Source organism: Physeter macrocephalus, chromosome 14 (assembly GCF_002837175.3).
Source record: "Physeter macrocephalus isolate SW-GA chromosome 14, ASM283717v5, whole genome shotgun sequence".
NCBI classification, from domain to species: Eukaryota; Metazoa; Chordata; class Mammalia; order Artiodactyla; family Physeteridae; genus Physeter; species Physeter macrocephalus.
The window spans coordinates 21,041,428-21,068,764 of NC_041227.1; the positions used below are offsets into that span (position 1 = coordinate 21,041,428).

Consider the following 27,337-nt stretch of genomic DNA (forward strand, 5'->3'; position numbering starts at 1 on the left):
TGTGAATGTGGTTTTTGTTCCACAGGCTGCAGGATTGTAGTTCTTCTTGCTTCTGCTGTCTGCCCTCTGGTGGATGAGGCTCTCTAAGAGGCCTGTGCAAGTTTCCTGATGGGAGGTCCTGGTGGTGGGTAGAGCTAACTGTTGCTCTGTGGGCAGAGCTCAGTAAAACTTTAATTTGCTTGACTGCTGATGGGTGTGGCTGGGAACCCTGGAGCCTACCTGGGCTCCTTGGTGGGGCTAATGGCAGACTCTCGGAGGACTCACGCCAAGGAGTACTTCCCAGAACTTCTTCTGCCAGTGTCCTTGTCCTCACGGTGAGACACAGCCACCCCCCACCTCTCCAAGAGACCCTCTAACACTAGCAGGTAGGTCTGGTTCAGTTTCCTATGGGGTCACTGCTCCTTACCCTGGGTCCTGATGTGCACACTACTTTGTGTGTGCCCTCCAAGAGTGGAGTCTCTGTTTCCCCCAGTCCTGTCAAAGTCCTGCAGTCAAATCCCACTAGTCTTCACAGTCTGATTCTCTAGGAATTCCTCTTCCCGTTGCTGGACCTCCAGGTTGGGAAGCCTGACGTTGCACTCAAAACCTTCACTCCAGTGGGTGGCCTTTGTGGTATAAGTGTTCTCCAGTTTGTGAGTCACCCACCCAGCAGTTATGGGATTTGATTTTAGTGTGATTGTACCCCTCCTACCGTCTCACTGTGGCTTCTCCTTTGTCTTTGGATGTGGGGTATCTTTTTTGGTGAGTTCCAGTGTCTTCCTATTGATGATTGTTCAGCAGTTATTTGTGTCCACTGCTCTCGCAAGAGGGAGGGAGAGCACGTCCTTGTACTCTGCCATCTTGAACCAGTCTCCAGCATTGGGTCTCAGTTGCGGCATGAGGGATCCTCCATTGTGGCACGCAGGCTTCTCTCCAGTTGTGGTGCATGGGCTCCAGAGTGCGTGGGCTCTGTAGTTGTGGCCCATGTGCTCAGTAGTTGCGGCGCACAGGGTTAGTTGCCCCATGGCATGTGGGATCTTAGTTCCCTGACCAGGGATCGAATCCCTTGCATTGGAAGGGGGATTCTTAACCACTGGACTGCCAGGGAAGTCCCTCTTGGACATCATTTTGTATTTAGTCTTATCTTTCAGCAAACAACCAAGTATTTATTTATGTGTATATATAGTATATATTTTTGTGTGTATATGTATGTCTGTGTAAAATATCTCTTTGTAAAACTTTAATCTCCAGCAAAATAAACTTTTAAAGGAACTCAAGGATTATGTCTGTTGTGCTTTGCAGAAGCAAGGCATTAGTGGCCCCTGGCTATGATGACCATTCATCTTGGTTTGCCTGAATTATCTGGGTTTTGGCTTATAGTGTCTTCTTTCACTCCAGAAGTATCCTGGTTTGGACAGTGGTTCTCCTGCCTATGGGCCAGATGCTTTATTTGGCCTGTTTAGGGTGTTTTAATTTTTTATTTCATTTTTGTTTTGTTCAATTTTTAACTTACACATAAATATCTTTTATATGAAAATTTTTTAAAAATCAGAAGCTATGACAATACTGGTTTGCACTTTCTACATGGTAACTGTTGTTAAGCTAAATGATGGCCACCTCTTTTGGCCACCTCTTTTAGGATGGGAAGCGTGCTTTCTGCCCTCTTCATTTATGTATGTTGATCCCTGACCCCTGAAATCATTTGAGTTTGCAACCCTTGTTATGTAGTAATCTAATTATAGTGTTGATACACAGAAAATATTGATAACAGTGTAGTTTTCCTCTGTCACCAGTAACAGTACCTATATTCCTTTCAAATCTTTTGCTTGCCTGACATATATTATCATTCAGTAACTGTTAGTTTCCATTTTCCATAGACCAATGTTTAAAATTAGACAGCTTTCATGAGAATCACTTGAGGAATTTGTTAAAACTGCTGCCTTAGTTCAGACCTTGTGGTCTGTCAGTCTGCATTTTTAACAAGTTCCCCTACATGATTGTTATGTCACTAAAATTTGGAAACCACTGCTATAGACTACAAAGTATTTTCAAAACTTGACTTTAAATGTTTTTTAATATTTTATTTGCATACTAAATAGGATTTACAGGTCTGAAAGAAATATTTAGTAATTCTATTGTGTGTGTGTGTGTTATTTATAATAACTACCAATGTGAAAATTTAGATAAATGTAGTATTTTTGTGTGTATGTTAATATGCTTACTTACATGAAGTCACAAAATGGCTTTTTTTCCCCAGATTTTAAAGGGAGAATGCCTTCTGGACCTTTCTAGTTTTACTGATAATAGGTAAGTATCTAGCACTGATGGTATCTTGCATATCATAAGCTGTCAGTATGATTTGTTGCAGTTTGTTAAGTGAAATGTTGTATGAAGGTAACTGCTCCAAATTCAAGTTCCTTCTGCTTTGGTGGCATTGAGTGGGTGTTATCACTAAGCCTTGCTGTCTTGAAGTACATTTATTTTAAGATCCCATTGGCTCTTAAAAGAGCTGCTCTCCTGAGAAACTCATAAACAGACCCAATGACTTCTGTATTTGCGTTTACATTCTTTCATTATTCAAATATTGGCAAATTCAGAATGTGCTTATATTTCAAGGCCACACACAATTGTTTCCTCAATGATCAGGTCTTAATTAGGTTCAACTAGTTTCCAGATTAAGTGTATATTCTTTTCACTCACCTTTCAAAGTAATTTATTGCCATGTATGTGGATGTGAAGAATGTCTGTGATCGGATAGAAACCTCTGATATTGTTAGATGGGCAAAGTTAGTAAAAACTAGAAAGTGATGAGCTTTCTGTGGAGTCAAAATCTATCTCCAAGTCAAGATAAATCCATTGTGTAACTTAGTTTTATTCTAGCAACTTAAAATAATTCTCTTTTCAGCAAAGCAGTGAACAAGGAGTATGAAGAATATGTTTTAACTGTTGGTGACTTTGATGAGAGGATCTTTTTGGGAGCAGATGCAGAAGAGGAAATTGGAACTCCTCGAAAGTTCACGGGTGATGCCCCATCAGGGAAACTGACAGCACAGGCTAATGTGGAGTGTAACCTTCAACAACACTTTGAAAAAGTAATTAACCGAGCCTGGCCTCAGTCTTGAATGATCTTTTTCTCTGTGTGTGTGATTCTACTAACAGCAGAAGCATCTTTCAAGTTAAATCTTGAGTTTCTTCTGCTAATTCATATTACCCATGAAAGCCTTAAAGGTAGTTTTCAAAACTATGGCATTTAGTATTTTTACCTCATTTCTTGCAATTTTTCATATTTGGATATTTTCCCAGAATGCCTGGGTTTTCAGTAGAGTGTGTGTCTTTGGATATGAAAAAGGATTTATGCTGTCTTCCTATTTTTTCTTTGCATCACTTTAGCCACTCTTCTCTTGCTTTAAAATTTAGTTTGCTTTCCTACCCATGACGAACTATGTGCTCTTCCCAAACTTCAGCCGTATAACTCTGGATTTGATTGTTAATAGCCAAGGCTTAATTCTGTATTTATGTGTTAGGTGGGTTAGAGGATGGGGTCAAATGGAGAATTCACTGGTCCAGAAGATAGAAACCTAAGTTTTAGTCCCAGCTCTGCCATTACCTCTGTCAGCTTAAACAAGTTTGTTTGGTTTTTTTTGCGTTACGCGGGCCTCTCACTGTTGTGGCCTCTCCCATTGCGGGGCACAGGCTCTGGACGCATAGGCCCAGTGGCCATGGCTCATGGGCCCAGCCGCTCTGCGGCATATGGGATATTCCCGGACCGGGGCACGAACCCGTGTCCCCTGCATCGGCAGGCAGACTCTCAACCACTGCGCCACCAAGGAAGCCCTTAAACAAGTTTTTTAACTTCTCTGTGCCTATTTCCTCATATGTAAAATGAAAATGTGCCTGTTATATTTCAAATGAATGTTAGGAAGATAAAATGAGATTATGGATAGAAAGCACTTTGGGAAAGTGTTATTCAAAGGTAGGATGTTATTAGCATAATATTGCTAAAAATTTGGTGGGTAACCAGAAGAGGGGGAAAAAGTAACCTACTAAACATGAATAGAGAAGATGGTATATGTACTGAATTAAACACATAATGGAGAAGAAGGTAGCTTTTTAATCTCACATAATTTTCTTTTCTGACAGAAAACATCATTTGCACCTTCTACACCACTGACAGGACGACGATATTTAAGAGAAAAAGAAGCAGTCATTACTCCTGTTGCTTCAGCCACCCAAAGTGTGAGCCGGTTACAGAGCATTGTGGCCGGACTGAAAAATGCACCAAGTGAACAACTTATAAACATTTTTGAGTGAGTACAATACTAGTATTTTTCCAAATGTCTCTTTTTAATTAGATTCTGTATTCCATTCTGTTTTCAGTATTTCCGAATTCTGGAGATAGTGGATATACATCTGGCAGGTTTTACTGTACCATTTCAATCACAAAGTATGTTGACCTAAAATCAGATAGAAGTACCTATTAAAAATTATATATAAATTTTATTTCATATTATTATAGACTTTCAAGGTTAAATGCATCCTAAAGGTTATTTAGCTCCAACATTCCATTCTGGTAACACCCCTAATTTATGCATTACTGTTTTTCTTTTTACATTGTTTTTAAATGGGTTCAATATAAATGTCCATCAAATGGGAGACTGGTTACATATTGATGGTACAGCTGTAAAATGGAATTTTATGCAATTGTCTAAGAAAAAGAAGCATATTTCGTAGTAAAGATGGTAAAGTGAGGCCAGATTATAGAACCTTATTTCCTAATACCTAATGAAATAACAGAATAGTAAAAATCAGCAAACTGTCTATCAGCAGAAACCAAATAAGGAGAGGGATATGATTTCATGCTATAATTTTCCAAAGTGGTGGTCGGGAAAGGAAATGGATGTTTCAGGTATGCCCATCCCCAAGAAGCGTTACTGGGGGAAAAGGGTGTGTTGATGGTATCTTTTAATTAATTAATTAATTTATTTATTTATTTATTATTTTTGGCTGCATTGGGTCTTTGTTGCTGCGCGTGGGCTTTCTCTAATTGTAGCGAGCGGGGGCTACTCTTCATTGTGGTGCACAGGCTTCTCATTGCAGTGGCTTCTTTTGTTGCAGAGTGTGGGCTCTAGGTACGTGGGCTTCAGTAGTTGTGGCACGTGGGCTCAGTAGTTGTGATGCACGGGCTTAGTTGCTCCGCGGCATGTGGGATCTTCCCGGACCAGGGCTCAAACCCATGTCCCCTGCATTGGCAGGCAGATTCTTAACCACTGCACCACCAGGGAAGTCCTATTGATAGGATATTGAAAATACTCATTAATACCCCAGATGTGGAGAGAAACAAATTGAGTGAGTAGGCAGATGAGTAAAAAGTCGTAGAAACCTCCCCAAGTGAAAGTCCCTGTATACCACCAAGATAGCAGAAGTATGAAAAATTCTCAGGGCCTGCCATTTTCCAAGGTTCCTAGCTTATTTGGGGAGAGATCTTCATAGAACTAGAAGATATCCCTGACGTAGGTATAGTGAACCCTGGAATGGGGACATTTAACTAAATCTCAGAAGAGAAAGCAAAGCCCTGGTCCTCTAACAAAAGCTGAACATAGCACATCTGTGCCCTCCCTCTAGTCCCCAAACCTCCGTCTATAGAAAAGTGGACAGAAGAATCCCCAGCCTCAACCACAGCTCAGAAGGTAAGCAGATTGCAGATAAAGTAGGAAGACTCATAAAGATCTACCCTCATAGCATTTGAATAAATAGATCTGAACTGAACTATCCATTTAGCATGAACAAGTTAAAAAGAAATGGCAAAGCATCTTGCAGACATTTTAAAGCACAAGAGAAGGAAGGAAGGAAGAAAACATAGAATGCAAAAGACAGAGAACCTAGAAACAAATAAATGGAAAGACATTCCATGTTTATGGATTGAAAGATTTAATATTGTTAAAATGTCCATATTACCCAAAGCAATCTACACATTCAGTACAGTCCCTATCAAAATACCAATGGCATTTTTACAGAAATAGAAAAAAAAAATCTAAAATTCATAAGGAATTTTGAAGGACTTTTAATAGCCAAAATAATCTTGAGAAAGAAGCTGGAGGCCTCACATTTCTGATTTCAAAACACATTCCAAAGCTACAGTAAGCAAAACAGTATGGTATTAGCATAAAGACAGACGTGTAGACGACATGGAATAGACTAGAGTCCCAAAATAAACCTTCACGTATATCATTAAATGATCTTTGACAAGGGTGCCAAGACTACACTATGGGGAAAGTCAGATATCCACAGGCAAAAGCATGAAGATAGACTCTTATCTTACACCATACACAAAAGATACTTTAGATACCTGTTATAGGTGGAATCATGCAGTATTTCTTTGTGTTTGGCTTAATTCACTTAGTACCATATCTTCAAGGTTCATCCATGCTGTAGCATATGACAGGATTTCCTTCTTTTTAAGCCTGAATAATATTCCATTGTATACATATGCATACCACGCTTCCTTTATCCATTCATTAATCAGTGGACATATAGGTTGCTTCCACATCTTGGCTGTTGTGAGTAATGCTGCAGTGAACTTGGGTATGCAAATATCTCTTTGAGATATCCACATGCAAAAGAATGAAGATGGACTTTTATCTTACACCATGTACAAAAGTTAACTCAAAATTTGTTAAAAACCTAAACATGAGACCTGAAACTGTACAACTAGAAGAAAACATAGGTGAAAAGCTTTATGACACTGAAATGGGCAGTGATTTCTTGGATGTGACATTCAAAGTATAGGTAACAAAAGCAAAAATAGAAAAATGGGACTATATCCCACTTAAATACTTCTGTACAGCATCGCAAATAATCAATAGGATGAAAAGGCAACCTACTAGAATAGAAGAAAGTAATTGCAAACCATATATCAGGTAAGGGGTTAATAGCCAGAGTATATAAAGAACTCCTACAACTCAAACAACAAAAAACAAAACAAAACAAACAAATACCTGATTTGACAAAGGGGCAAAAGACTTAAGTAGACGTTTCTCTAAAGAAGACATACAAATAGCCAACAAGCATGTGAAAAAATTCTCAGCATTACTAATCATCAGGTAAAGCAAATTAAAACCACAATGAGATATCACCCGTTAGAATGGCCACTATCAAAAAAACAGAAAATAACAAATGTGTTGGTGAGTATCAGAATTGGCACTCCATTGGTGGGATTATAAATGGTGTAGCTGATATGGAAAACAGCATGGAGATTTCTCAAATAATTAAAAATAGACTTTTTATGACCTAGCAATCCCACTTCTGGATATATATCCCAAAGAGTTGAAAATAGGATCTCAAAGAGATATCTGCACACCCAAGTTTATTGCAGCCATTACCTGTAAGAGCCAAGATATAGAACCAACCTGAATGTCCACTGATGAATGAATGAGTAAAGAAATTGTGGTATGTACAACAGAATATTACTCAGCCTTAAAAAGAAGGAAATCTTGTCATATGCTACAATATGGATGAATCTTGAAGACATTATACAGAGTGAAATAAGCCAATCACAAAAAGACAAATACTGCATGATTCCACTTATATGAGGTATCTAAAGTAATAAGACTGATAGAAACAGAAAGTAGCATGGTGGTTGCCAGGGGGTGGGATGGGGGGAAACAGGGAGTTGTTGTTCGATGGGTATAGTTTCATTTATGCAAGATGAGATCATTCTAGAGATCACTATACAATAACATGCACATAGCTGACAGTAATGTACACTTAAAAATTAAGAGGGTAGGGCTTCCCTGGTGGCGCAGTGGTTGAGAGTCCACCTGCTGATGCAGGGGACACGGGTTCGTGCCCCGGTCCGGGAAGATCCCACATGCCGCGGAGCAGCTGGGCCCGTGAGACATGGCCGCTGAGCCTGTGCGTCCGGAGCCTGTGCTCCGCAACGGGAGAGGCCTCAACAGTGAGAGGCCTGCGTACCGCAAAAAAAAAAGAGGGTAAATTTGTTATGTGTTTTTACCACATAATAAAATTTTAAAAAGACAACCTAGTTGGAAGAAAATATAACCCAGGAGGCACAGCTTGGCATTAGAAGAACTTGATAAGAACATAAAATGTTTTTGCCATGTATGCTACATGGCACATGATGCTGCACATGATGCTGGTCTTTTTGAACATGGGACTGGGAATTCTGAACCCTGCACTAGTTATTTGGCTTTGGGCAAATCACATTGTTTCTCACAGTCTTGGATTTGTTTGTCATTTCTGAATTAAGACCTGTATTCTGTGTTTTATTGATAGAAGGGTAACAGAGTTAATTATGTAAAAGTAACAGGATTAATTGCTTCTTGCCAAATGTCTTTTTTTTTTTTTTTTTTTTTTTTTTTAATTTTTGCCTGCGTTCGGTCTTCATTGCTGCAAGCAGGGGCTACTCTTCGTCATGGTATGCGGGCTTCTCATTGCGGTGGCTTCTCTTGTTGCAGAGCACGGGCTCTAGGCGTGCAGTCTTCAGTAGTTGCAGCACTCGGGCTCAGTAGTTGCGGCACGTGCACCCTAGAGCGCTAGTGCTTCAGTAGTTGCGGTGCATGGGCTCAGTAGTTGCGGTGCACAGGCTCTAGGGTGCTCGGGCTTCAGTAGTTGTGGCTTGCAGGCTCTAGAGCACAGGCTCAGTAGTTGTGGCACACGGGGTTAGTTGCTCTGCAGCATGTGGGATCTTCCCAGACCAGGGATCGAACCCGTGTCCCTTGCATTGGCAGGCAGATTCTTAACCACTGTGCCACCAGGGAAGTCCATCTTCCTTTTTAATGCTACATTTTTTTTACTTGTTATTCTTTTGGCTTTGATAAGAACTAAATGCAGTTTATTGTTCCAGCACAATATATACATAAATGCTGCCTATCATTTTTCTTAAATCAGATGAAGAAATCTTTCTTAAATCAGGTTTATTGAAGTATAATTTATATACAAGAGTCATCCTTTTTACTGTACAGTTGTATGAGATTTGACAAATGTATACAGTTGTATAACCATCACCACCATGATCAAGACATAGAACAGTCCCCCCAAATTTATGCCCCTTTGTAGTCAATCCCTATGCCATCCCCAGCCTCTGGAAACCACTGATATGTTTTCTGTCCTTAGAATTTTGCCTTTTTAGAATTTCATATAAATAGAAGCATAATAGAGAGAACATTGACTTCCCTAATGTTGAAATTCCAAAACAATATGCCAAATGATTATATTTAAAGGCTGTAGACTGGTTTGAAATATGCTGTGTTTACATATCTAGGTTTACAGCTGAGAATAGGACTTTGGTCACTAAAAACTAGACTAATTCTTGAGTGAAGAAATGTTGGTACTCTGGAATTTTTTTTCTGTTAATTAGGTTCCTTTTGTATTTTTTAGGTCTTGTATGCGTAATCCTATGGAAAACATTATGAAAACAGTGAAAGTAATAGGGGAGACTTTCTGCCAACACTATACCCAATCAACAGATGAACAGCCAGGATCTCACATAGGTAAGAAGACAAAACTGAAATTGATAAAGCATTGAAAGTAGATAGATTGTGCCAAGAAAAATAGAAACTCAAGTTTTTTCTTTCCCTGCAGTTTTTAATATATCTAATTGAAGCTTATATAAGTTTTGTTCTTTAGTTCTTAACAGCTACATTTATTTAGCATATGTTTTCCCTTTGTTTCCCCTCGTAGATTTTGCTGTAAACAGACTAAAGCTTGCAGAAATTTTGTATTATAAAATATTAGAGACTGTAATGGTTCAGGAGACACGAAGACTTCATGGAATGGACATGTCAGTAAGTAAATTCACTCTCCCAGCCACTGGCAAGGTCTACAGAACCTAAGCCTGAAGCAATGTGTTGAGAGCCTCTGTAGTTCATTGTGGGCTCAGCAGTTAATGGCAGACTTACCCATGATGACATATTAAATGGCCTTAGTTGTCTTTGGCACGCCCAGTGCAAGCCACCTCTAGGCAGAAATGTGAAATATGTAAAATTTTTCTTTGATACACCATCATTATCCTTTCCCTTTGGTCGGTCTTTTGTCCTTCATTCCTAGCTAGCTAATAATGAAATCCCCCTACTATTAAAGCAACTGATAATTAAGATATCTAGCCATACCGCTCAGGGAGTTTTGAGGAATAAAATGTTGATGGCTTTTTGATTTTTTTATTGCTTCATTTTCTTCGGACATTTGATCAAGTCTGATCACTCTCTCCAATAGCTATGTAAAGGAATTTTTCTAAGAAGTCAAACTTATCATATGATCTTTGTTTCCTCCTCCTCTCTCTTGTCACTCTTGGAGCCTTCTGACCTTCAATTCCAGTAAGAACAAGTTGATGTTTGGAGGTGCTACTTAACTAGTGTAATAAAATTTCTCTGTGTTTGCACCCTGGAAGTTTTCTTCTGTGTTGGTTCCCCATTTTTCCTGGATTCCATGTCTTTCTTTTTCGTGATTTACTAATACTTGATAGAGCATATGCTCCCATAGCTTCCGGAGAAAGAAGTAAATTTTCAACTTTTTATTTTGAAATAATTATAGATTCACAGAAAGTTGCAAAAGTAGTACAGAGGGATCCCATGTATCCATTTGCCCCCAGTGGTTACATTTTACATAGTATATCAAAACCAGGAAATTGACATTAGAACAATGTATGTGTCTTGCTCTTTACTCTTATATCACATGTGTAGATTAGGTAACCACCACCAAAATCAAGATACAGAACTGTTCTTTCGCCACAAAGATCTCCCTCATACTACCCCTTTTTTTTTTTTTTTTGTGTGGTATGCAGGCCTCCCTCTGTTGTGGCCTCTCCCGTCGCGGAGCACAGGCTCCGGACGCGCAGGCTCAGCGGCCATGGCTCACGGGCCCAGCCGCTCCGCGGCATGTGGGATCCTCCCAGATTACCCTGCATCGGCAGGTGGACGCGCAACCACTGCGCCACCAGGGAAGCCCCATACTACCCCTTTTTAAGTGACACTCAGTCTCTTTAGCCACTAATTTGTTTTCCATATCTAAACTTTTATAATACACGCTTATGAGTTCTTTTTGTTTATATTTGTTGAGGTTTATTTTATGACCCAGGATGTGGTTTTTCTTGGTAAATGTTCTGGGCACTTGAAAAAAATGTGTGCTGTTGTTTGGGTGGAGTGTTCTGTAAATGTCAGTTCTATCTTGTTGGTTAATGGTGTTGAATTCTTCTGTATCCTTGCTAATTTTTGGTTTAATTCTATCAGTTATTGAGAGGAGAGAAAGGTATTGAAGTCTCCAAATAAAATTGTGGATTTGTCTCTTTCTCCTTTCAGTTCTATCAGATTTTTTTTTAATTCATATAATTTGAAGCTCTGCTATTTGATGCATAGACATTGAAGATTACTATGTCTTCTTGGTGAATTAATCATTTTATCATGACAGAACATCCCTCTCTGAGTCTGGTAATTGTCTTTGTTCTGAAGTCATCTGGCTGATGTTTATACAGGCATACCTAGTTTTATTGTGCTTCACTTTTTTGCACTTCACAAATAGTGACTTTTTAATAAATTAAAGGTTTGCAGCAACCCTGCATCAAGTCTATTGGTGCCATATTTCTAACAGCATTTTCTCACTTCATTTCTCTGTGTCACATTTCGGTAATTGTAGCAATATTGCAAACTTTTTCACTACTCTTGTATTTGTTACAGTGATCTGTGATTAGTGATCTTTACTATTGCGAAAAGATTACGACCCACTGAAACCTCAGGTGATAGTCAGCATTTTTTAGTAATAAAGTACTTTCTAATTAAGTTATTTTTTTAGACTAATGCTGTTGCACACTTAATAGATTATAATATAGCGTAAGCATAACTTTGCCCAGCCGCTCCGCGGCATGTGGGATCTTCCCGGACCGGGGCACGAACCATGTCCCCTGCATCGGCAGGTGGGCTCTCAACCACTGCGCCACCAGGGAAGCCCTAAGCATAACTTTTATATGCATTGGGAAACCAAAAAAATTTGCGTGACTCACTTTATTGCGATATTTGCTTTATTGCATATTCACTTTATTGCAGTGATCTGGAACCTGGTATGCCTGTATATCTTTTTCCATTCTTTTACTTTCAATCTACCTGTAACATCCTTTGAAATTAGTTTCTTGTAGGCAGCATATAGTTGAATCATGTTTTTTTAAATCTACTGTGTCAGGCTTTTTGTTTTAATAGGTAAATTTAATTTACCTATTAAATTAAATTTAATTATTGATTTGTTAGGGCATAAGTCTGCCATTTTATATTTTGCTTTCTGTTTTCTTTTTCCTACCTTCCTGTGGGTCACTTTGAACATTTTTAGACTGTGTATCTTTGTAGATTTTTTTCTTTACTGGTTGCTCTAGGTATTACATTATACATACATAATTTCACAATCCAGTGGTATAGACATTTTATCAGCTCAAGTAAAGCGTGGAAACCTTACCTTGCCTTAAGTGTCTTTTTTAAAACTGCATGAATGTCTTTATTTTATTTTATTTTTTATTTTTTTATTTTTTGGCCACACCACACGACATGTGGGATCTTAGTTCCCTAACCAGGGATCAAACCCACATCTCCTGCATTGGAAGCATGGAGTCTTAACCACTGGACCGCCAGGGAAGTCCAGAATGTCTTTATTTTAGACTCACACTTGATTAATAGTTGTCTGTGTATAATTTTATGATTTTAAAGGCATTGCTCCATTATCTTCTAGATTCCAGTATTGCTAATTAGAAATCCAGTGGCATTCTAATTCTTTGCATTGGTGTGTGACCTGTTTTTACTTTCTGGAATCTTAGTTATCATTCTTTATCACTAATGTTCTGAAACTTATAATAGAGTGCCTTGATCGTGGGTCTTTTCATTCATGTGTTGGGCATTCCTACAGAGTTGCTCTTTTAGTCCAGAAATTGACATGCTACAGTTCTGGGTCATTTTATTGCATTATTTCTTAGATAATGTATTGCCCACAATTTTATCTTTCTGGAGCTTTTATGATTCAGATAAAGGACCTTCTGGATTAATCCTCTTATTTTCTATTTCTTTGTCTTTTTGTTCTACTTCTAAGGATATTTACTCAATTTTTCACCATCCAATTCTAAAGAATTTTTTATTTTAGCTATATTTTCATTTCTAAGACTTATTCTTTGAGGTTAATTTAGATTTCTTTGAGGTTTTCTTCTGATGCCTGCATTGTCCGTTTCCTCTGAGTTTCTTTTCCATTTGTTTTGATCTTTGTTTTTCAGTTGGACGCTTTCCTCAAATGTTGGATTATTCCTCAAATGTTGGATTACACCTTTGTCTTTCAGTTGGAGGCTTTCCTCAAATGTCTACTTTTTGAATGAGTCACTAAAAATGAGACATTAATAAACCCTTATGTTGACAAAACAGTTTGGCTCAAAGCTCTGTTTGCAAGAGTGAGAATAAAAGTCCAGTAGCCTCAAGTGATCATGTAGTATAGGGACCCTCAACTGTTGGTGTCTTTAAGACTTTTCTGGAATATTTCAGTTTCTTTAGAAAAGTATCTGCCAGGCTGTTGGTGTTACAGAGCAGAGCAAGGAAGGGAAACTTGGTCTCACAATTTAGTCTGCAGACTTTCACCTAAAACCACGGTCTCTTCTATACCTGGTGTTCTCAAGCTCTGATTCTCTCTAGTTCAGTTTCTGTAGAGAATAATTCTCTAGATCCTTGTTGGGATAGACTAGAGACCTATCATCTGACTCCTTAGAGTGGATGTTGGGTGGGGACCTGAGGACTTCTAACTACCATAAACTTAAAAATCACCCATCCATGTCAGCCCATGCCTAACCTCTACTTTCCATTCTGCTTGTGCCTTCAGTTGCTGTGTTTTTCCCAAGTTGAATGGAGCAGATTCATTTGTTTTAAGTGTCTGTCTTCCGGCCCTTATGTTTGACCATCCTACTTTCTGCTGAGTAATTTGTCATCCTTTCATCCAGTTTCAGTTTTCATATATGGTTTGCAGTTACAGTTAGCTCCTTGTTCTATCCAAGATATTTTCTATTGCTTATTCTCTTTGTTGATTTGGAATGGTATTTGAAAGAAGGATGGCAACAAACACCATTTATAGAACTGAAAACTTATGTTAAATTTTAAACTCAGTGGTGAAATAGGACTTTATCTTTTTTTTTTTTTTTTTTTTTTTTGCCACGCCACATGGCATCTGGAGCTTAGTTCCCTGACCAGGGATCGAATCCATGCCCCCCTGCAGTGGAAGCATGGAGTCTTAACCACTGGACTGCCAGGAAGTCCCAGGACTTTATCTTAGTAAAATATTTCTTTCTCTGAACTTTTAAAAATCTTAGCTGTGATATACTACACCTTTGATTTTAGTGTTTTGATTAATAAACACTGCCCTCATGTTGACAAAACAGTTGACATAAAACTGTCATTTAAACAAAGGAGCCCAATTCTTATGCTTTTCTCTTGGCAGGAATATTAATTATTTTATTATTTACTCCAGTTTCAAAGTAGATTGTTGTTTATGCCCCATTTGAATTTAACATCTGTCACTGAGCAAGATTATATCTTATAAGAAAACTATCAGTTTAAGAACTCAGATTTTTATCTCTGGTAATCTAGTATAATGTAATGTGCACTTATATAAGTTATGGTTTTTAACTTATGTAAGATATAAGTTATTTTTTCTTGTTTCTATAGTCTTCTTTATATAATGGCAGAGGCTAAAATTGCTGAGAAATTTATTAAATTGTGGTCTTTCTCTTCCCCAAGGTTCTTTTAGAGCAGGATATATTTCATCATTCCTTGATGGCCTGTTGTTTGGAAATTGTGCTCTTTGCCTATAGCTCACCTCGTACTTTTCCCTGGATTATTCAAGTTCTTAATCTGCGACCATTTTATTTTTATAAGGTGAGATGAGAGCAAAGTTCTGTTATGGTGTGCCTCAGGTAAACATTCTGTTTGTCTTAATGCTGAAGAAGTGAGCTGTAGTGATGTCTGGAGGTATTGTGAAAGCATTCCTTTTAGGGTGGAGTCAAGGACAAAAGGGAGAGGAAGAGAGGGGATCAGTAAATTAAGCTAATCTCACAGCTTCAGTTTTTCCGTCACTGACTTGCAAATGTGGCCAGGAACTAAGTAGTTAAGTTTGAATTTCCATATTATGAATGAAAATCATAATCCTGTTAAATAGATCTATGATGAAGAACAAAAACTCTTCCTCTCAGGAGAAAGAAAAGGTCTAAAATTAATTGTGGTCATGGTCTAGCTAATGAGGCTGTAATAACAGATGGTGCTCCTTCCCCAAATTTGAGCTAATTCATTGTGGTTGAATCTTACTTACTTACCCTTTTTTTACCTGCTAGAAACATTTTCTTACAAAACACAGAGGTCACAGCTGCAGTAACATTTAATGTTACCTGATGTCTGAATTTAAGACTGATGCTATTATTATACTGGTTGGCATAATTTAGTTAATACTTTGTCATCTGTGTTACTTGCAAATTATTGATTATAGAAAAGTTAGTTTGATGAGTTAAATTTTTATACCTAAATATACCTAAAGTTACAGAAATGCAGATCACTGAAAACCCTATCCATTTTAATTGTTGACTGAGTGGAGTTTAAATTCTTTTTAGATTTGTAAGGAAAATTGCTTCTCTATATTTACTTTAATGTTTATGTATGTGTTTCAGATTTTCCATTAGGAAATATATGTAGTTTTATCTGAGGAAAAAGTTTAGTTTTTGCCCTCACCTAATAACAATTCATTTTTTTTTTGTAACATCCTTTTTTCATTCAAGAAGTTAAATGCCGTTGTTTTTTAACCACGTAAATAATATATACTCCTTGAAGAAAAACAGAAAATATACACAAATGTAGATATTAAAGTCATACATTATAATCCTAATTACAAATAATAATCACTATTAATATTTTTATATATATACTTACAGACTTTGCTCTAGATATTTACTCTTATTAAAATGGAACTATAGTGTATATAAGCAAAGTTCCTTTTAAATATGTTGTTCATTCTTTCTTTTGAGCTGTTGGGAGGGATAGTCTGAGGAGGGGCAGTGAATTCAAAATAGCACTGGACTGGGAACCCAAGACCTGACTTCTACCACTATTGGGCCGTTGACCACTTTCACCTATCATTGCCTCTGTTTTCCATGTATAAATTAAAACATGAAAACCAGAAATGTATGTGAAAGTATTTTGAAAATCTTAAAAACTTCTTTATAAATTAAAAATATATTAATAAGCCATAGAATTATGGTTCAAAGATATTCTTTGTTCCGTGTCATTAACAACAGCAGAGCTAGCCATACATGTAAGCCTAGTCTAGAACTGACTACTTGAGACCACATTACTTTCTCAGTTTTCTCTTCTCCAGGTTATTGAGGTGGTGATCCGCTCAGAGGAGGGACTCTCCAGGGACATGGTGAAACACCTGAACAGCATTGAAGAACAGATTTTGGAGAGTTTAGCATGGAGTCATGATTCTGCGCTGTGGGAGGCTCTCCAGGCTTCTGGAAACAGAGTTCCTACCTGTGAAGAAGTGAGTTAGGGCAAGGCTAATAATCCCATCTTTTATGAAAGCAGCTTTATTGAGACATGATTCCCATACCATACGATTCACCCATAAGTATACAATTCATTGGTTTTTAGTATATTCATAGGTATGTGCAGTCATCACCACGGTCACTTTTGGAACACACCACCTCAACAAGAAACTTTACGTATCACTTCCCTAACCTCTATCTTCTTGACCTAGCCCCTAAGCAACCAAGTAATCTACTTTCCATCTCTATTGATTTCCCTATTCTGGACATTTCATGTAAATGGAATCATACAATATGTGGTCCTTTTTAACTGACTTTTTAAATAAATAAATTTATAAGAAAAAAACAAAACAAAGACGTGCATATCTTTTTTTTAACATCTTTATTGGAGTGTAATTGCTTAACAATGGTATGTTAGTTTCTGCTTTATAACAAAGTGAATCGGCTATACACATACATATGTTCCCAATCTCCTCCCTCTTGCATCTCCCTCCCACTCTCCCTAACCCACCCCACTAGGTAGACACAAAGCACTGAGCTGATCTCCCTGTGCTATGCGGCTGCTTCCCACTAGCTATCTGTTTTACATTTGGTAGTGTATATATGTCCATGCCACTCTCTCACTTTGTCCCAGCTTACCCTTCCCCCTCCTCATGTGCTCAAGTCCATTCTCTACATCTGCATCTTTATTCCTGTCCTGCCTCTAGGTTCTTCAGAACCTTTTTTCTTTTTTTAGATTCCATATATACGTGTTAGCATATCATATTTTGTTTTTCTCTTTCTGACTTACTTCACTCTGTATGACAGACTCTAGGTCCGTGCACCTCACTACAAATAACTCAATTTCGTTTCTTTTTATGGCTGAGTATAACTGACTTTTATTAGCATAATGATTTTAGGTTCATCCATGTTGTTGTATGTATCAGCACTTCATTCCTTTTTACGGCTTACTAATATCCCATTGTATGGATATACCAGTTTGTTTATTCATTTATCAATGGATAAACTTGAGTTGTTTCCACCTTTTGACTATTATGAATAATGCTGCTATGAACATTCATGAACAAGTTTTTGTGTGGACATATGTTTTCATTTTTCTTGAGTATATGGCTAGCAGTGGAATTGCTGGGCCATATAGTAACTCTCTTTAAGCTTTTGAGGAACTGTCAGACTGTTTTCCAAAGTGGCTGCACCATTTAATGTTCCCACCATCAGTGTATAAAGATTCTAATATCTCCACATCCTCTCCAGTGCTTATTATCTGTCTTCTTGATTCTAGCCATCCTAGTAGGCATGAAGTATTATCTCACTATGGTTTTTTTTTTGCATTTCCCTGATGGCTAATGATGTTCAACATCATTTCATGTGCTTATTGGCCATTTCTTTATCATCTTTGGAGAAATATCTATTCAGATCCTTTGCCCATTTTTTATTTGGGTTGTCTTTTTATTATTGAGTTATAGGGTTCTTTATATATTTTAGATACACTCCTTTATCCGATGATATATGATTGGTAAAACTTTTCTCCCATTCCATGGGTTGTCTTTTTACTTTCCTGATGATGACCTTTGAAACACAAAAGTTTTAAATTTTGATGATATCCAGTTTATCTATTCTTTTGTTGCTTGTGCTTTCAGTATCAGATCTAAGAAACCATTAATCCCATTATTTTTAATTTTTTAAATATCCATATAAAGAATTAAACACTTTTAATTAGTAGTATTTACAATAAAAAATCAAAAGCTTCTGCCTAATGCACACAAACTGCACATTTAACAGTTTAGTATCATGAGAAATTGAGTTTTTTCCCTTCACCTCTGTGTTATTCTTTTTTTGTTTTGGTTTGGTTTTTTTGCGGTACACGGGCCTCTCACTGTTGTGGCCTCTCCCGTTGCGGAGCACAGGCTCCGGACGCGCAGGTTCAGCAGCCATGGCTCACTGGCCTAGCCGCTCCACGGCATGTGGGATCTTCCCAGACCGGGGCACGAACCCGTGTCCCCTGCATCGGCAGGCGGGGATCTTCCCGGACCGGGGCACGAACCCGTGTCCCCTGCATCGGCAGGCGGATTCTCAACCACTGCGCCACCAGGGAAGCCCTGTGTTATTCTTTTTAAACTCCTGTATATACATCCTTCTTTGCTTTTCTGTGCCTCCTTATACTTCATTAATCTTGAGTTTTTCCCTAATCTCAAACAACTGAAAGAACTATTTAAGACTAGGAAGAGCTGAAAAGATGATTTCTTAAAGCCTCTCTTCCATGCTTCTTTGGTCTTTTGCAGCAGACTGTGATTAATTGGACAATCTTCAGTATTCATCAGTATTTCCATTATGGAATCCATTGGGAAGTGGAAAAAAAAGCTATGAACTTAAAAGAGAAGGATTTGGGTTGAAGCCCTTGCTCTAATATTTAGTAGTAGTGTGTCCTTGGGCAGATTTCACATTTTTGAGCCTCAGTTTTCTCATCCATAAGTGAAGAATAGCAGTGCCTACCTCCTAGGTTTACTTCTAGTGGTCAGTAAACTTTACTAGATATAAGATTAAGTGAGATGAACGCTTTACATATCTTTAACAATGTTAACTATTGAGCACTTTATGCAAGTTGGTATATTTTGTGAAGGACAGGGAAATAAAACAGTAAAAAAGTTAAGAAGACTTTCTTTCTCATTTTTTTCTGTTATGTTTTGATCAGTGGGTTTATCTGTGTGTAAAGCAGAGGGTTTTTGTTTTCTACAGGTTATATTCCCAAATAATTTTGAAACAGGAAATGGGGGAAATGTACAGGGACATCTTCCCATGATGCCAATGTCTCCTCTAATGCATCCAAGGGTCAAAGAAGTTCGGACTGACAGTGGGAGTCTTCGAAAGGGTAGGTTCATCATTGGTAAAACAATGAAAAAATAACAAAGATCTTTTTTTAGAGAAAATTTCAAGTCTTGCCTAACATATTATTAAGAAATACAATTTTTTTATCAAGATTTGAAAGGGGATTAATGTTTATGCCAACACCCCGTGTGGCTCATTGTATACTTTTTTATATTAAAGTAATAAGATTTCCACTCTGATTTTGAATCTAATCTGTTTTTTTAATTGCAAAGTCTGTTATTGTAGAAATAGTATTTTGGCTTTTTCATAAATATACACAACTTTTCCTCAATGCTAATGGAAAACTATTTAAGCTAAATACCTACTTTTCCAAATGTGACAAAAGTTATATTCTTTATCTCTATGTCTTTAAAGAAAAATAAACATTTAAAGCAGAACAAAGAACTCTTGGGGATACTTAAATTCATCTAATAAATTACTTATCTATACTCTCTCAAAATAGTTCATTTGAGCCTTACTAATAGGAAGATTTTAGTGCATTATTCTTTATTTTCTCTTGTGATGTAGCAAACTGATGTGTGCATCTTCTGGATTATTTAACTCTTGGATTTTTAAAAATCACTTAAAATCTTCTGATGGCAATATCCCTGAATAAACCTCAGATGTACAGGTGTTCAGGTTACATAGTAAGGTAGCTCAAGACCCACTTTTGGACTATAACTGTGTGTGTGTCTTGCTTTACATGTAGTGTAGGTCATAAAAATGTGCATGCTGTGCATGCAAAACAATCTTCATTAAGCAAGGGGAATAATTAGGATTGTTTTATGACCTTTAAAAATCTTGTCAAACCTAAAAACTCTCTTACTGTCAATTATTAATATTTAAAGAAATTTTAAAATAGTAAAAATATTTACTTAGTACACTACAGTTTAAAACACTGGAAACATTGAGAATGAAAGTGTTTTGTTTTTAAAAAAGTCATAAAGAATGGTTTAAATGGTGCTTGCCACTTTCTTCTCATATAACTTACAATACTGAGTGAACTTCTTTCCTGTGCCTTGGTGAATTGTCGTGTTCCTTTCTAAGTTTGGACCAGCTCTTAACATTTTATCCTTTGTGCTTTCAGTGTTGTGAAATATTTCTGAGAGTTCCTTTAAAGTGAAGTTTTTTGCCATCATAATTTCCTGTTGGATGTCTTCATCCTATTCATCTTAACAACTTTTCGCATTTATATCAATAAGTCTCATCTTCACACAGTTCTTCTGGCTGTATATCTAATCTCTTGAATAGCAGCAGTGTCAACATTCCTAGGGTCGGCTATTTCTTCTGTAACTTCATTAACAATTTTAATTTCACTTTCAGCATTATCACTTTTCATATCTTTGTTGGACTTTCACTTTTTTGGGGGGGCCATTCCCTCTTTCATCTGTCTATTTTCATTTGTCTATTTTGTAAAATGCGGGTTTATCACGGGGAAATAAGGAGACAATATAACCATATGCCTTGCTGCCTGCATGAATTGAACCGGCAGATTTGCCCTGAACAGTCACCAACAGACTTTGAAAGAAGTAACAGGATTGGTCAGTGATCATGATGCACATCTATTTTTCACACAATGATTTATGTAAATCCTCATGGGAAAAGTTTGTAGTTTATGCACTTACTCACAGTTAATATACCATGCCAACTGAAATCTGAACCTTTTTGTTAAAGCTATCGTTAATTTATGCTATGGTAACTGAAACTCATGCATACTTTAACTGTACGAAGCATGAACTCTGTGCGTATGTGTGTGTGTATCTGACTATAATGTGTATGTATATATAATATATGTTACGTGTGTGTGTGTGTGTGTGTGTGTGTGTGTGTGTGTGTGTGTGTGTGTGTTTGCAGCCTAGCTAGAGATCTCAGAACTAAGATCATGAAGAAATGGTCACTAAAATGTAATTCTGTCCTGGTGGTGGAATTTTGAGTGTTACCTTTTTCATTACAGTTTTTTGGTATCGTTTGAGTTTTTTCAGTGAGCTTTTAAAAATTGAGATATAATTCACATCCCATAAAATTCACCCTTTTAAAATATACAATTCAGTATATTCACAAGACTATACAACTATCACCATTATCTAATTCCAGAACATTTTTATCACCCCCCCCCAAAAAAAAACCTGTATCCAATAGTAATTGCTCTCTATTTCCTCCTCTACCAAGACCCTGGAACTACTAATCTATTCTTTGTCTCTGTGGATCTTCCTGTTCTGGACATTTTATATAAATGGAATTATATAATATGTGACCTTTGTGGTTGGCTTCTTTTACTTATCATGTTTTCAAGGTATATATATGTTGTCGCATGTGTCAACACTTCATTATGCTGAATAATTTTTCATTGTATGGATATACTGTATATTGTTTGTTCATTCGTTTGTTAATGGACATTTGGATTATTTCCACTTGTTGGCTTTTATGAATAATGCTGCTGTGAACATTCAGGTGATATATTATTTTTATAATTAGAAGAAAAAGGTATTTTCTTCTAGGGGTTCAGGCAAGAGAATCAAATAATGGAAAATCCTTAGAAAACAATAATATTGAGCCTTGACTCTGGGAGAAAAAAGACAATTTATTACCTTATATATTTGTTAAATTTTTATTGTCTACTGCAGCTTTTCCAGTACTGTGCTAGGCAGAGAATCATTTCAAGGGGCTTGCAGCTGACTTCATGGCTATAACATGAGTTTTCCCTTGAAATGTCAGCTCTGAACATTCCAAGTCAGATTAAAGGGCTGCATTGGTTTTCTTAGATACAAGGTATCCAGGTAGACTTCTGTTAAGGGGTAATGGGAGCTACAATAGAACTTTCCACTTTTTTACTAAGACTGGAAGTCAGAGCTGCTTTTATAACCTCCAGAATTATGGAGAGATTTTTATTAAACCATGACTATTCCCCACTTACCTCAGTAATACAGAGAGCTGTCAAATTATTGCCAGAGGTAATTTTTATACCTTTTAAACATGTTTTGAAAATAGATGACATGGCTGTCTAATTATCTAGTAATTGTAAAAATAATTAGTGAAATGTTTTTACTTTAAAAACATGTTATATACCTATAAAGAAACAGAGGGTTGAGGGAAGTAGGGGGAAAATGGTGGGAAAAGATGTACGATTGGCTAGGAGAGGCTTTGCACCTAGTGGAGATGGAAAGGAGAGCAGTTTCTGCAGAAGGATAGCACTGGAAAAGAGGTTTAATCCATACCTTACCTTCTTTTTGATCAACACACTAATGCCTCAGATTAAGGCAAATTAAGCAGAGTCATAACACTTCTACTCATCTTTATTTTCTAGTGGACTTATAAAAGATGATTCTGCCTCTACTAAATCAGAAAGCCACAGCTACTGCCTTAAACTGTTTGAAGTGTGGGCATGTGGCGAAGGCAAAATTGTGAACCAAATCACTGATTTTTCCTCCTAATCAGGAGTTATTTACTAGATAAGATTGGGAGACAAGCTAGTTGGACTACTTTTGAAATTTAGCAGTCACCACATTCTACCTCTCACCTTCTACTTTACCTTTAATATTTTGCTTCTTTAATATAGGCAGAGGTTCAAGAAACCAGGAAGGTGAGCTCTCATAATTTTATTTTAAGATTTACTTCATTCTTCTCTCTCCCACTAGACTCGATTATTCTATGAGGACAGAGGCCATGTTATTAGCATAGTAACTCAATCTCTATTTGTTGAATGAGTGAGTAGACCTGACTTATTATTTTGGAATACATGTCAAACTGTTATAAATTTTTTTCTTTATTAGATACGCAACCATTGTCTCCAATTTCTGTCCATGAACGCTACAGTTCTCCTACCGCTGGGAGTGCTAAGAGAAGACTTTTTGGGGAAGACCCCCCAAAGGAAATGCTTATGGACAGGATCATAACAGAAGGAACAAAATTGAAAATTGCTCCTTCTTCAAGCATTACTGCTGAAAATATATCAATTTCACCTGGGCAAAGTCTTCTAACAATGGCCACAGCCATAGTAACAGGGACAACAGGACATAAAGTTACAATCCCATTGCATGGTAACATTTTGATGCATTTATTTTATTTTTTTTTCTGAGTTGGATGAAAATTTAAGAAATGTCTTATTGGATTGATCACATGGTCTTATTATTCCAGTATTTTTTCTTGAACCTATATACTTTTTTTTCTCTTTGGCTGAGTTTGGTCTTCATTGCTGTGCACGGGCTTTCTCTAGTTACAGGGAGCAGGGGCTACTCTTCATTGCAGTGCACAGGCTTCTTATTGCGGTGGCTTCTCCTGTTGCGGAACACGGGCTCTAGGTGTGTGGGCTTCAGTAGTTGCAGCACACGGGCTTCAGTAGTTGCGGTGCGAGGGCTCAGTAGTTGCAGCTCGTGGGCTCAAGGGCACGTGGGCTTCAGTAGTTGTGGCGCATGGGCTCAGTAGTTGTGGTTTGCGGGCTCTAAAGTGCGGGCTCTAAATTGCAGGCTCAGTAGTTGTGGCGCACAGGCTTAGTTGCTCCGTGGCATGTGGGATCTTCTCAGACCAGGGATCGAACCTGTGTCTCCTGCATTGGCAGGCAGATTCTTAACCACTTCGCCACCAGGGAAGTCCCTGAACCCATACTTTTTTTTCTCTAAGAGCAGTTTTAGGTTCACGGCAAAATTGAGCCTTCCTTGCCATCAACATCCTGCACCAGAGAGACACATGTGTTACAATTAATGAACTTTCATGGACACATCATTATCACCCCAAGTCCATAGTTTGCATTAGGGTTCACTCTTTGGTGTTGTACATTCTATGAATTTTGACAAATGTCTGATGACACATATCTACCATTATACTGTTATACAGAATAATTTCACTGCCCTAAAGATCCTCTGTGCTCCACCCTTTTGTTTTGTTTTGAACCTATAGAGGCATTCCTAGTATTATTGCACTTTGCTTTGTTGCACTTTACAGATACTACTTTTTTTTTTTTTTTTTTTACAAATTGAAGGTTTCTGGCAACCCTGTGTTGTCAAATGATGATTAGCATTTTTTTAGCAACAAAGTATTTTTTAATTGAGGTATGTACATTGTTTTTTGAGACATAATGCTATTGCACACTTAATAGACTGCAATATAGCATAAACATAATTTTTATGTGCACTAGGAAACCAAAAAATTCATGTGACTCACTTTATTATGATACTCAATTTATTGTAGTGGTCTGGAACCAAACTCGCAATATCTCTGAGGTATGCCTGCACTGTTTTTTGAATTTTCACATTTTATAAATTTACAACCCTCTTTGTTAGGACTTATTTTATTTTCTTATCTGAGTTTTACAAATAAGTGCGTTAAGCAAGAATTTTGTTTATTGATGAAAAACATCTCCTTTAGAGCTCAAAAGAAAACAGTTTTATTGTTTCAGAGCAGAAATAGAAAATAAGAGTATCATAACCTAGAATTACTATTTTTGTGGCTTTCTTCTAACATACTCCTATGCATAGATAGATAGATAAATAGATAGGTAGGTAGATAGATAGATAGATAGATAGATAGATAGATAGATAGATAGTAAAGGAAGGAAGGGAGGGAGAGAGGGAGGAAGGAAGCAAGGAAGGAAGAAGTGACAACTTTTCTGGTTTGAATTTTCACATTTTATAAATTTACAACCCTCTTTGTTAGGACTTATTTTATTTTCTTATCTGAGTTTTACAAATAAGTGCGTTAAGCAAGAATTTTGTTTATTGATGAAAAACATCTCCTTTAGAGCTCAAAAGAAAACAGTTTTATTGTTTCAGAGCAGAAATAGAAAATAAGAGTATCATAACCTAGAATTACTATTTTTGTGGCTTTCTTCTAACATACTCCTATGCATAGATAGATAGATAAATAGATAGGTAGGTAGATAGATAGATAGATAGATAGATAGATAGATAGATAGATAGATAGATAGTAAAGGAAGGAAGGGAGGGAGAGAGGGAGGAAGGAAGCAAGGAAGGAAGAAGTGACAACTTTTCTGGGACACATTTCTAAAACTAAGAACTCTTGCTTGTACATTCAGGTATTGCAAATGATGCTGGAGAGATCACACTGATACCAATTTCCATGAATACAACTCAGGAGTCCAAAGTCGAGAGTCCTGTATCACTTACGGCTCAGTCATTAATTGGTGCTTCTCCAAAACAGACCCATTTGACTAAAGCACAAGAGGTACATTCAGTTGGAATAAGCAAACCAAAGAGAACTGGGTCCTTAGCACTGTTTTATAGAAAGGTACGTGTTTTTATAGCATCTAAAAAGGTCTCCTTTAATCAATGCAAGAAAGATTGAGTAACAGAGGGCAGCTTTAGCCTTCTTTTTTTGTGTGTGGTAAAATATACATGAAATTTACTATTTTAACCATTTTTAAGTGTACAGCTAAATGTCATTAGTACATTCACATTGTTGTGCAGCTTCCACCACCATCCATCTCCAGACTTTTTCATCTTCCTAAACTGAAACTCTATACCCATTAAATAGTAACTCCTCATTTCTTCCCCCCACCCCCAGCCCCTGGTAGCCATTATTCTACTTTCTGTCTCTATGAATTTGACTACTCTAGGTACCTCATATAAGTGGAATTATATAACGTTTGTCCTTTTTTGACAGGCTTATTTCACTTAGCATAATGTTTTCAAGGTTCTTCCGTATTGTAGCATGGTCAGAATTTCCTTCCTTTTTAAGACTGACTAATATTCCATGGTATGTATATACCATATTTTGTTTATCCATTCATCTATAGATGGACATTTGGGTTGTTTCTACCTTTTGGTTATTGTGAGTGAATAGTGTTGCTATGAACATTGGTGTACAGGTATCCAAGTCTGCTTTCAATTCTTTTGGGTATATACAGAAGTGGAATAGTAATTCTAAATTTAATTTTTGAGGAAATGCTATACAGTTTCCCACAGTGGTTGCACCATTTATATTCCTGCTAGCAACATACAAGGGTGTTTCACAATATTGTGAAATACAAGTGTTTTTCTCTTTCTGACTTACTTCACTCTCGATGACAGTCTCTAGATCCATCCACCTCACTACAAATAACTCAATTTCGTTTCTTTTTATGGCTGCGTAACATTCCATTGTATATATGTGCCACATCTTTATCCGTTCATCTGTCGATGGACACTTAGGTTGCTTCCATGTCCTGGCTGTTGTAAGTAGAACTGCAGTGAACATTGCGGTACATGATTCTTTTTGAATTATGGTTTTCTCAGGGTATATGCCCAATAGTGGGATCACTGGGTCATATGGTATTTCTATTTTTACTTTTCTAAGGAACCTCCATACTGTTCTCCATAGTGGTTGTATCAATTTACATTCCCACCAGCAGTGCAAGAGGGTTCCCTTTTCTCCACACCCTCTCCAGCATTTATTGTTTGTAAATTTTTTGATGATGGCCGTTCTGACCGGTGTGAGGTGATAACCTCATTGTAGTTTTGATTTGCATTTCTCTAATGATTAGTGATGTTGAGCATCCTTCATTTGTTTATTTTTGTTTTTATTTCTATTTCTCTAGGAGGTGGGTCAAACAGGATCTTCCTATGATGTATGTCATGGAGTGTTCTACCTATGTTTTCCTCTAAGAGTTTTATAGTTTCTGGCCTTATGTTTAGGTCTTTAATCCATCTTGAGTTTATTTTTGTGTATGGTGTTAGGGAGTGTTCTAATTTCATTCTTTTACATGTAGCTGTCCAGTTTTCCCAGCACCACTTATTGAAGAGGCTGTCTTTTCTCCATTATATATTCGTGCCTCCTTTATTAAAGATAAGGTGACCATAGGTGCATGGGTTTATCTCTGGGCTTTCTATCCTGTTCCATTTATATATATTTCTGTTTTTGTGCCAGTACTGTATTGTCTTGTAGCTTCGTAGTATAGTCTGAACTCAAGGAGCCTGATTCCTCCATCTCTGTTTTTCTTTCTCAAGATTGCTT

At 37.2% G+C, this 27,337-nt stretch overlaps 1 protein-coding gene across 4 annotated transcripts in view; it reads left to right on the forward strand.

Annotated features, from left to right (window-relative positions):
* The window catches only part of RBL1 (RB transcriptional corepressor like 1), an 81,429-nt gene that overhangs the window by 22,187 nt on the left and 31,905 nt on the right, over window positions 1–27,337 (forward strand). For 2 of the 4 annotated variants that reach the window (XM_024128371.3, XM_028498926.2), the window contains 10 exons: window positions 2,237–2,286; window positions 2,885–3,071; window positions 4,120–4,286; window positions 9,376–9,488; window positions 9,679–9,782; window positions 14,739–14,876; window positions 16,363–16,527; window positions 19,265–19,397; window positions 23,164–23,430; window positions 25,422–25,633. In XM_024128371.3, coding sequence (XP_023984139.1) covers window positions 2,237–2,286; window positions 2,885–3,071; window positions 4,120–4,286; window positions 9,376–9,488; window positions 9,679–9,782; window positions 14,739–14,876; window positions 16,363–16,527; window positions 19,265–19,397; window positions 23,164–23,430; window positions 25,422–25,633 — 1,536 coding nt within the window. Of the gene's footprint in view, window positions 1–2,236; window positions 2,287–2,884; window positions 3,072–4,119; window positions 4,287–9,375; window positions 9,489–9,678; window positions 9,783–14,738; window positions 14,877–16,347; window positions 16,528–19,264; window positions 19,398–23,163; window positions 23,431–25,421; window positions 25,634–27,337 lie in introns of all 4 variants that reach the window. The other 2 variants (XM_024128375.3, XM_024128373.3) reach the window with 1 other exon arrangement.